Raw genomic sequence first — 10,328 nt, 5'->3', positions numbered from 1 at the left:
TCTTATGTACGCATCAAAAGTGCCACCTATGGTCCTACTTGAATAAAGATATTTTTTGACTTTGACTTTGACTTTGACTTTGACTTTGAAATTAAAGAACAGGTAAATTTGCAATAAACGCATTTTATTGAAAAAAATAATACTATACAAACGTCAAAACCAAAATAGGACTCCCAAAAAATTTGCTGATTGATAGTTGATAGACAGCGTGCGGGGTGGTTTTAAAAAATCTCGCGCATCCATAATACTTTTCCAACCAACAGAAATGATTCCCAGAATTCCGCGGGACTTATGGCATGATTTTTAGAAATCTTCTCCGCACGTCCAATTAATTTCCTACCAACCACTGGAATTGCGTTAATAAATATACCTATCGAGGATACAAAGTCAATTTTCTTACTTCACTTGTAATGTAAGCAATCTTTTTGTGATGTAAAGTTTAGTTTCAAAGAGATGAAAACACACAAAGAAAATCGCTTTTTTTGTGTTCGTTTTTATTTATTTTAGCCCACTAAAAAAAACATTTAAAAGTACCTATTGAAAAGATTGTTCACATTGTGAGATAAGTTAGAAAAAACTGAGTGTAGCAATATGATTTTTTACGTCCAAAGCGAGCTCCACAAGGCCAACAACCTGCGATCTCAAGCTTTTTAGTTTGTGTTTAGCGTGCATCCAATCACAATATGGTAATTGACGCAATTTCAATGGTTTCGCTGCCTTTAACATCCGCAACGGCGGCGCCTGCGGCGACGTTGACAGCTTCGGCGACGACGACGACGGCTGCAACTGCGGCGACGTCTACGACGGCTGCTACGGCGGCGACGGCGGCAACGACTGCGACGGCGACGGCTACGACGACGCCGGCGGCGGTAGGGACGCTGAAATAAAAAAAACGTCATCATATCCTATCCAACCCCCAAGTGGGTGAACGGGTTATAATTTTTTTTTTATTGGTGTTTATCTGTATGTAATAAGTATTTATGTGTATTATATTCATTAAAATATTCATCAGCTATCTTAGTACCCATAACACAAGCTACGCTTACTTTGGGGCTAGATGGCGATGTGTGTATTTTCCTAGTATATTTATATTCATTTATATAAATATTTATTCATTCCACAACGAGCCTCATCAATGGACTTTCACTGCTGGATATAGATCTTTTATAGGGAGTTCCAAAAACCATGGTCCTGTGCCGCATGGGTCCAGCGGCTCCCTGCGACTCACTTTGATATCATCCGTCCACCTCGTCCGGGGTCTACCAACGCTGGGTTTACGGGTGCGAGGTCGACATTCCATAACCTTGGGACCCGAACACCCATCGGTTCTCCGTTGTCTATGTGCTCCATCAGCTATGTGCCCCTCTCATTGCCTCTTCAGCTTCGCGACTCGTTGAGCTATATCGGTAACTCTGGTTCTTCTACGGATCTCCTCATTTCACGGATTCGATCCCGTAGTGTTTATTGGAGTACGCTTTTCAAGTCTGGTGTCCCTTTTTTGTTAAGGATTTAGAAATGCTTAAAAAATTCAGAGACGAGCCACTAAACTGCCAAGAGAATTGAGAAACCTTTCATATGAGGCAAAGGCTTGCAAACCTGGGACTCAGCACCCTCAAAAGTAGGCGAGAAAGAGGCGATCTCATTGATACTGATAAAATATTACATTAGAATTATAACACTCCAAATTTTGAGGATATATTTTCAGAATCAGTTTAAGTATAGACTGGATAAACATCAAAAAGACAGAGCACAAGAATAGATTTAGACGCGTCAGCGAAAGCTGGCTTAGTCTATAATAATTATAAGTATATGTATATTATTCATAAAGAAATTCATCAGTCATCTTAGTACCTTCAACATAAGCTACGCCTACTTTGGGGCTAGATGGCGATGAGTGCGTTGTTGTAGTATGTTTATTTATTTATTATTCATTAAAGTGAAGATTAGTATTTCATGTCATTGATCGACCACTGACACAAAATTTTAAGAGAAGACTTGGGGCCCACGTGGTATTGAAGCAAACATACCCGTCGTGAGCGGCGGCGTCGACCGACGCGTCGCCTCATGGGACAACGGTCCGCAGGCTCATTAGAGTGCGAAGCCGACCGGGGGCCGTGGAAGCCTTTGTCAACAGGTCCCCCACGCTTTTTGTTCACCCGATCATCTTCACCGCGTTGCTCGCTAAAAACGTGCAAAAGCTTTCAAAATAAGACCTTGGCGTTGCTTTCTATAAGAAATGGGGGAAAAAACCATTCTAAAGTAGAATGGTTTTTGATGCTTCAATATTAATCGTGTACACGGTTTCTGTATGTTCTTAATTCTGTGGCCCTTAGGATGTTAACATGCAGCACGGCTACCTACCTACTAATGCCGTCAATGAAATTGAAATATCTTCCAGAATTGATTCCACTGAAGCCAACCAAACGCGCGCGCTGTTGTGAAAAGAAGCTCATGGAGAAATAAGCATAGCTTCTCTCTCTACGTCGTGTTCCTCATTGCTGAGGGTCGTGACCCCTTCCACTTACAACTTCTTAGACGATTTTGTGCCATTTGACTCGGCTTTGAGCAACGTTTAAAGCCATCCTTCTAGAGATTCACCCTACAGGTGCCCCTGGGTGGTGCTAAACGCGCAGCAATGTCGAATATCGGGCGGCAGCTAAATATCCCGAAATCAAAGGTGGTTTCCAGTGGCCACGTGGAATTTAATTCACTTAAAAGACTAATGCGGAAGGATCTGGGAGCCCACCGTATTATCTTCCCAAGAAAACCCCTCACTATGTTAAACATAGCTTAGAACCTACGTAAATCAAATTGAGCCTTATTCGATACACAAATTTTTAGTAATACTAACTGTCCAATCAGCCATGTTGAATTTAATATGATGTTATATGACACGAGAAACACTATCCGGTGGTTATGCAGCATCATGTTATCTTATAGTTTTTAAGCCTTTAGGAGTTAATATCATCATCAATAGCCTCTGAACAGTCCACTGCTGGACCAAAGGCCAGTCCCAACTGGAGGATTGGCCCAACCACTACTGCAATAATCAACCAAGCTAGGCTTAGCCGCCTCGAACGACAAGGATTCCCGTACGAGGATCGTTAGGCGGCACGTCTTTATCAATTGAGTGGTGACAACTGTACTCTTATCTGACGTCACCGCACGGCATGGAAGGTTAATAAAATACGTACGAATTGTCACCAGACTTGTCCCTTTGATCAATTTCGTTAGTCTTCTTCGCCGACGTCCTTCTGCCGCATTGCATATGCTCAGAGTTGCGGCGTGCAGCCGCCGCCCTTCGGCGCCTGGGAAAAGTATAATAGCAATTATGGGGCCACACAACTAAACTATAATTATTGACTACCTTCTTAACGCAGCACTGTGGTTTAACTTAATTGGGAGGTCCGTGAAATGAATATCTCTGGTCTGAAGTCATAGGGGAGGCTTTAGCAGTGGCTCGTTATCAGTCTACCGACAAAGATGGCCGCTAAGCGACTAAGCGTTCCGGTACGATGTCGCGTAGAAAACCATTAGGGGAGGGGTATGGGTATAATATAAGTGTCATACCCTTACAGCGTTTACCGTCGCAGGTTATAAACACTGTTAGTGGAATATAAAAACAAATTGGAAGGAAAAAATTATGTGGCCGCAGTACGATGCGTTCTGACCAAATTCGCTGCACTCTTGATACCTACCATCGTGTATGATACTCTCCAAGCAGCTGGAGGTAGCAGAGATGAGATATACCATCGTAAAGATGTAGTCACAATCCTCAGACATGAGAAGTACGACTGAAGGATCAATTAAATGCTAGAAACAATCGAGCTTACTTTCGCGTTGTTACAAATATGGTTTATTTATTTATTTATTATTTATGTACCATAAATTGTGATTGTGAACATAAGATACATGAAGTGTACAAAGGAAAGCTTATCTCTATAAGAGATCTCTTCCAGCTACCCCAGGATGTGAGTAAGATGATTTAGTTGTGGTATAGGTCAAATAAAGGTACAATATACTTCATAATAACTACTAAGGATAATCATGTGACAACCATATTTGTCAGATGACAGCCGTTGTAAATTTAAAAATAAATGGAGGGCTCACTTCTGCTGGAAGTCGACATAGGTCTTTAGCTTGGCAGTGTATCGCGGCGCGTCCGTTTCGCTGCGCTTACGCAGAAACACCACCATGTCGTCGCTCAGCTTCTTCTGCTCCTCCTCGGGCTCCATGGCGCTGCCGCAGCCCCCCGTGTTTACCTTCCAAATCTAATTCATTACTCACTTGCATCAAACTCGAGATCATAGAGTATCTTCCGTGCTAAAAATAAGCTCATGTCAAGGCCACTGCGGGACTTAAAGTCGCTTCGCTAGTTGTAGGCAGTTATAGCAGTGGCGTGCGTAGAGGGTATGCTAATGTAAGGTTATCCCCTGATGCCTGTATGGGGCGATACACGGCGTCAGGATGGACGAATGTAAGGTTACTTACATTTACGTCAAAGTAAAATGCCATTCTATGCTACATTATCGATACTAAATAATGTACAATAAAATGTATCTCTAAATTAAAAAAGACCTTAGTCTGATGACTAAGGTCTTTTTTAATTTGGAATCATGGAAGGATTGATATCCTTCCATGTTCGATAAAAATTTGATGAGTATTATTATTTGATAAGACGTACTGCCACGAAAGTTGAAAGGACTGGCGACTACAGCGACGCGGGGAAAGAAAAAGAAAAAAAAGTGAGAGAAGGAAGAAAAGACGGCGATCGGGCGTTTGGGTTATTTTTGGGGATATTTTAAAAAGAGGAAAAGGAAAAAGAGTTAAGATATATAATAGTAAAAGAGAGATTTTATGAGTTTAATGTGGAGAATATAAGAAGTACTTATGTTGTAACTGTTCATGATATAAAATCAAGAAAATCTCCCGTACGAGTTATAAAAACCAAAGGGTAGGCTTCTCTTACAATGCCTAACCTGAAGGTTTTTAGGACTGTTTTTTTTTTTTTTTACACTTTTATTGTACACCAAAGAAACAAAAACTAGTTACAAAGATATAAATACAAATCAAGAGAGTACAATTTGGTGGCCTTATCGCTACATAGCGATTTTTTCCAGGCAACCAATGGCGTAAAAGGAAAAAACATAGAAAAGAGGTAGGTGGTGCAATAAATAACATTTAAAAATTATACAAATATACTGTTTTTAAAGATTGACTGTTATTAAAGATTTTTTGCATGTGTCATCTGCCCGCTTTGTGCATACTGTGTGCATACCCTATATGCACGCCACTGAGTAGAGGGCTCTTGCTTGTTCACCATGCTATAAGTCCATACAACTTTATTGCTTTCGATATTTAAAGTACACAAACTTTGTCTTTCACACGAAGTTATTTGAACATTTAGTTTCAAAGTTCTCGATGATGATCTTTCGCTAAAACGTGCCCGTAACAGAGTACGCGCAGGGTGGCAGGGCAGGGTACGACGCGATAAAAACAATTAGTCACAAGAAATCAGAATTCCAATGCAGACAGAGTCGCGGGCATCCGCTAGACAAATATTGAACCCTATTCAGTAAAAATAATGTTACTAATTAGGGCTAAAATGGAATTTTACTCCCTCTTTGATAACTACGGATCCCAAGGTTCCTGGATCGATTACAGAGTCAGACTAATTTGTACCCATTGTTAAGTTTTTCTGTAAAAAATCTTAGTAGGCCCCATGCCCCGGAGAGCAAGTTAAGCCATTCGTTCTGGTTTTTATAACTAACATGCATTAATAATCGTTATCGCCAAGCCTGCATTGGAGCAGCGTGATTTATCTATGCTCTGGGACCATCTCTTTTTTAAGAAAAGACAAATTAGTACAAATTATAAGAAAGCTTCACCCCACTAGGTCCACAATGCCCCAATTTTCAAAACATTCGATTTTTCTTTCAACCCTCAAAAATCCCCTTAAAAACTCTGAAATCGAAAATCTCCGAAATATTAATTCAATTCAAATTTACTTACCATACTACGAGTACGATCCAGTTTTCATTACGTTCATTATTGAGAATTTTGAAAAAAAAATGGGAATAAAAAAGTTAAAAAAGACGTCCGTCCTGCACGTCAATAATTTCTGATTACTATAGGCAGATTGAAAAACATTCTAAGAATTTTCAAATTTCAAATTTTATTTGTAGTAAGAAGAATTCTTTACTGCCAGCGTTTTCATTCCTCTATTATAACCTTTTTAGACCATGACTCTTATTTATAAAAATTTTGAAAAAAAATAAAATAAATTCTTGAAATACTAAATATTGAGCTATAAGGGTCCAAACGCGACCTTCTCTTTTTCGAGTTATTTTCGCATGCAGTTCTGGAGTTCCTGATGCTTTTTGCGAATAGTTCTGGCATTTTGTACCTAAACAAAATAGATGTCAAAAAATTATCTTTTTTAAAGGTATTAGTGTACTATGGATTGTTTACCAATATTTTTTTTAATTTAATTTCTTTGAGTAAAAACGACAGAACTATTATTAAAAAGTATCAGAATCTAAGCTGCATGCGTCTAGAACAAGCATTAAATTTTGATTTATGCTATCGGAAGTTAGTAGACCATTTTTTGACACCCTATTTTTAGGTAGAAACGCCAGAAATATTCGTTAACAGCATTAGGAGCTCTGGAACTTAGCTGCATGCTTAGAGCGTTCCCTTCTTTCTTGATCTGATCTCTGGTGTCTTCTTGTGATCTGCTGGCATTTGCCAGCTTCACCAGCACGAAGAAACCCACAACAAACTTCGACGGGTGTCATTTTTTTTCACCATCACCTTGTAATCACAATCTCACATCAATTAAAATTATTATAAAAGCGACCTGGTTGGAGCAATAATTCACTCACAAGCTTTTTTTAGCCCTGAGTCTGAGTCCTGTCTTAGAAACACCACCAAATAATTGCAAATTAGAAAGTATGAAAGTTGGTAAGACCCTTTTGGCTGCTAGTTAAACACCCAAGCAGATCTGAATGAAATCTTTGAGATGTATCTCGATAAGTTCATAAATACAAAGACTGCAAAAGTTGATCTCAGACCGACGCAGAACTAACCCCAAAACGCAAGTCACTCAACCGCATCAGACAAACCATGGAATTGCGAATGACCTCCTTCTTTTTCTTAATTAGGAATCATTAAAACGAGAGCTAATTTCGACGAGCTTTCTTTTGGTAATTTCTAATTTCTGCCGTTTCCCGGATCTGCTGTCAACGGACACTACTTACCACCCTACCGACAAAGACGCGTCTTTGTCGCGACATGCAAGCGATTTAGCGTTCCGGTACGCTATCGCGTAGAACCCGAACCCCTAACAGGATAGCCATATACCATCTTAGATCTCAAGCAGCGCAAGACGCAAGCGCGTTTCACCGTAGTCTGCATCATTAACCATTATCTATGCAAACCATAGCAATTATGAGGTCTAGGTTGGAGCACGCTTGCCTCGAAGAAGCCTATTCACTCTAGCCTTGAAGGTACCCATATTATACGTGGCAGGAAACACAGTTGCCGGAAGGGCGTTCCACATCTTAGCGGTGCGTATCAGAAACGTGGAAAAAAAACGTTTCGTGCGTGTTGATGGAATATCAACCACATAAGGATGCCACCGCTCAAGGTATCTCGCTGGTCTGTGGTAGAACGGGGAATGAGGAACTTCACAATCAAACCGATAACCGTAAAAAACCGATAAACAGGCAACATCACGTAATTTTATTTTGGTTCCCTTGGTAATGATTACGTTTATCTAACAGTGCAAGGCGATAGCAGAAGATGTTCTCAGACTCTACCTCTTGGCATCTCCATACATCTGCACCCCAGAGCTTAACATTAAATATGAGCTAATTGAATCCACAATTTCGCATTATAAATATAAGAACTGGAATAAAATAAATAACTCTATCACATGTTTTGGTTATGACGAATAATAACTTCAATTATTTAAATAACCTAAAACCTACGAGTACATAGATTCAACCGGTGTTTTTCTTTTATCAATGTAAACCTAATATATGTAAAGTTGACTTGCGGATATTGCGGTAGTCTACAATAAACCAAATTTATGAGTAAAAGAAATAAATTAGATTTTATACAAGGTGACACAGTTCTCAATCATTCACATTTAGCTTCCTTTTGACCATGCAAAAAGTAGTAACATAAAACGTTCATTTATTTCCATTAAAAATATAGGTTAATGGGATTCCAGCCCCAAACATCAAGAAAGTAGGTATTAATAATACTAATCCAATGGTACTTAGAAACCCCTTTGACTATATGAATACGGGTTATAATGCCTTAGCACGCCGTGAAGAAAGTTTCAAGTTAAAAATACGCCCTCGTATATATTCGTGACTCTCCGAGGCAGTCCGTGGCCGCCCGCCCAACGTGATGCGCCGGCGCAATGGGCGGGAAATGAAAATAGCCAATACTTGTGTTTCATTCATCGGCTTGATATAACTTTAACATTCAATATGTTTTAAATAATAGTTGTATAATAAAAAAAATAGCGAATTATCGATACAATAAAGAGCAGTAAAATAAACACCAACCCGTCAACAGCAGTGCTACAATGTAAAGTGTTTCTCAGTTATTTGTGTGTTGCTAGAATGTGAACGGGTCTAGGAATAAATCGATGTCTACTGATATCAAGTGATTTTGATGCGATACCATTTGGATATATGCCATTACAGCGTTATCGGTTTACATTCAAACATTTAAAATGTTATTAACTATACCAGGTAGTCGCGTATTATAAAATGCATTCCTTTAAAGTACTTCCAATCGGCGAGTGAGACTACACGTGCGTTTATTTTCATCTAAATATAGAGTACACTTAAACCGACATCTGCAATTTTACGATGACTTCCCAGAGAGAAAACAATGACGTCATTGAGGTCAGCCGAGTGGATGATGAGAAAAACGATATACAGACACGGAAGGAGCAAAAAGAAATAACCGATCTCCCTCCAAGTGGTACTTCTCTACACAAAAGACGGAGAGGAGAACCACCGGCTTCCTTATCTGTGAGATCTCTTCAGACACCGTCAGATGCCGAGGGCTCATCTCCGTGCACGGCAGGTCTATCGCCAGAGGAATCTTGGGGCGTAGACGGTGATATAACAGATCCCGAAGCCTTATGTGATAGTATGCTTCAAAGATTAAAAGACCGTGACGACCCTCTATCCAAACGTGCAACAGAATTAGCCTCAAGAACCAAGGATACTTTAGAATCTTTAGACCAGCTAGAGAAACTATTAGAGCTTCTAGACCAATTCGTTGCGTTGAAAGAGAAGAATAATAAAATCTTGAAAAGATTAAAAGATGTTAACCATTTAAAACGTCTTCATAGCATGTATAAGAAGATAGAGATGGAGAACGAAATGTTAAAAGATGAAAGCAAAGAAATTGAGCTCATAAATGAGGCCTTGGATGCAGAACTAGAATGTGAGTATGGACAAGCACTATTTGACTCTGTGATGTCAGGGAGTCGGAGTATGAAAAGATCTGGGTCCAGATGGAAGACTCATTCCAGGTTCGGCGGATCGTTGTTAAGGAAACAAAGGTCCAGATCGGCCGGTGGAGATGACAGTGATGCGTCACCAGGCACTCTTATAAGAAGGAGGTCTGACGGAGTATTTTCCAAGGAAGTTGATAAGTCAAAAGTTTCCAACTGGACAAGAGTCAAAGCTGCTTTCAAGTAAGTTTTCTTATGTTATCAAAGTATATATATAACGGTTGACGGCCAATTGGCGCAGCGGGCAGTAATCCTACTTTCTGTGACCAAGGCTGTAGGTTCGATTCCCACAACTGGAAAGTATTTGTGTGATGAGCATGAATGTTTTTCAGTGTCTGGGTGTTTATGTGTATTTTCCAACTATTTATGTATATAATTCATAAAAATATTTATCAGGCATCTTAGTACCCATAACACAAGCTACGCTTACTTTGGGGCTAGATGGCGGGGTGTATATTATCGTAGTATATTTGTTTATTTATATGGAAATAAATAGTACAACAGCATAACATCCGATCAATAATTTGGGTACTTGATATGCTCAGTGCTGCAATTCGTCCAAGTATCCTAGAATACATGTATCCTAGAATATTCTCAGTAATGAATTTGCAAATGCCATTTTTTTAAGATTTTGTCCTGAATAACTGAAAGACACCCTGACGCCAAATTGGCTAAAACGGCGGAACATAGAAATTTGAAATCTAAAGAAAATATTGCTTAATAGATATTTTTGTTACTAGTGGTCCCTTGCGACTTCGTTTGCGTATAAGTCAACTTTAAAAGA

At 39.5% G+C, this 10,328-nt stretch overlaps 2 protein-coding genes across 3 annotated transcripts in view; one reads left to right on the top strand and one right to left on the bottom strand.

Annotated features, from left to right (window-relative positions):
• Positions 1 to 103: 103 nt before the first annotated feature.
• Positions 104 to 6,114, bottom strand: LOC120626919 (protamine-2-like). 2 transcript variants are annotated; one of them, XM_039894720.1, is made up of 5 exons: positions 6,013 to 6,114; positions 4,111 to 4,271; positions 3,195 to 3,308; positions 2,028 to 2,181; positions 104 to 878 (listed from the first exon to the last, which is right to left on the bottom strand). In XM_039894720.1, the coding sequence occupies exons 1-5, from the start codon at positions 6,013 to 6,015 to the stop codon at positions 720 to 722; spliced, it is 591 nt and encodes a 196-aa protein (XP_039750654.1). In that variant the 5' UTR covers positions 6,016 to 6,114; the 3' UTR covers positions 104 to 719. The 2 variants fall into 2 exon arrangements, with proteins under 2 accessions (XP_039750654.1, XP_039750655.1); XM_039894721.1 differs by having other exon boundaries at positions 4,111 to 4,262.
• A 2,296-nt stretch (positions 6,115 to 8,410) lies between these two features.
• LOC120626898 overlaps positions 8,411 to 10,328 on the top strand; it is a 54,739-nt gene continuing 52,821 nt past the window's right edge. The window contains exon 1 of the mRNA XM_039894683.1: positions 8,411 to 9,727. Coding sequence (XP_039750617.1) covers positions 8,889 to 9,727 — 839 coding nt within the window. The 5' untranslated portion in view covers positions 8,411 to 8,888. The remainder of the gene's footprint in view (positions 9,728 to 10,328) is intronic.

The sequence above is a fragment of the Pararge aegeria genome, chromosome 10 (assembly GCF_905163445.1).
Source record: "Pararge aegeria chromosome 10, ilParAegt1.1, whole genome shotgun sequence".
Classification (NCBI taxonomy): Eukaryota; Metazoa; Arthropoda; class Insecta; order Lepidoptera; family Nymphalidae; genus Pararge; species Pararge aegeria.
This window is presented reverse-complemented; position numbering and strand designations above follow the sequence as displayed.

Coding starts and splice junctions, on each gene's coding strand:
- LOC120626919 (XM_039894720.1), bottom strand. Junction 3,309..4,110: donor TATGTCGACTTCCAGCAGAA/GTGAGCCCTCCA, acceptor TACTTTTCCCAG/GCGCCGAAGGGCGGCGGCTG. Junction 879..2,027: donor GACGCCGCCGCTCACGACGG/GTATGTTTGCTT, acceptor TTTTTATTTCAG/CGTCCCTACCGCCGCCGGCG.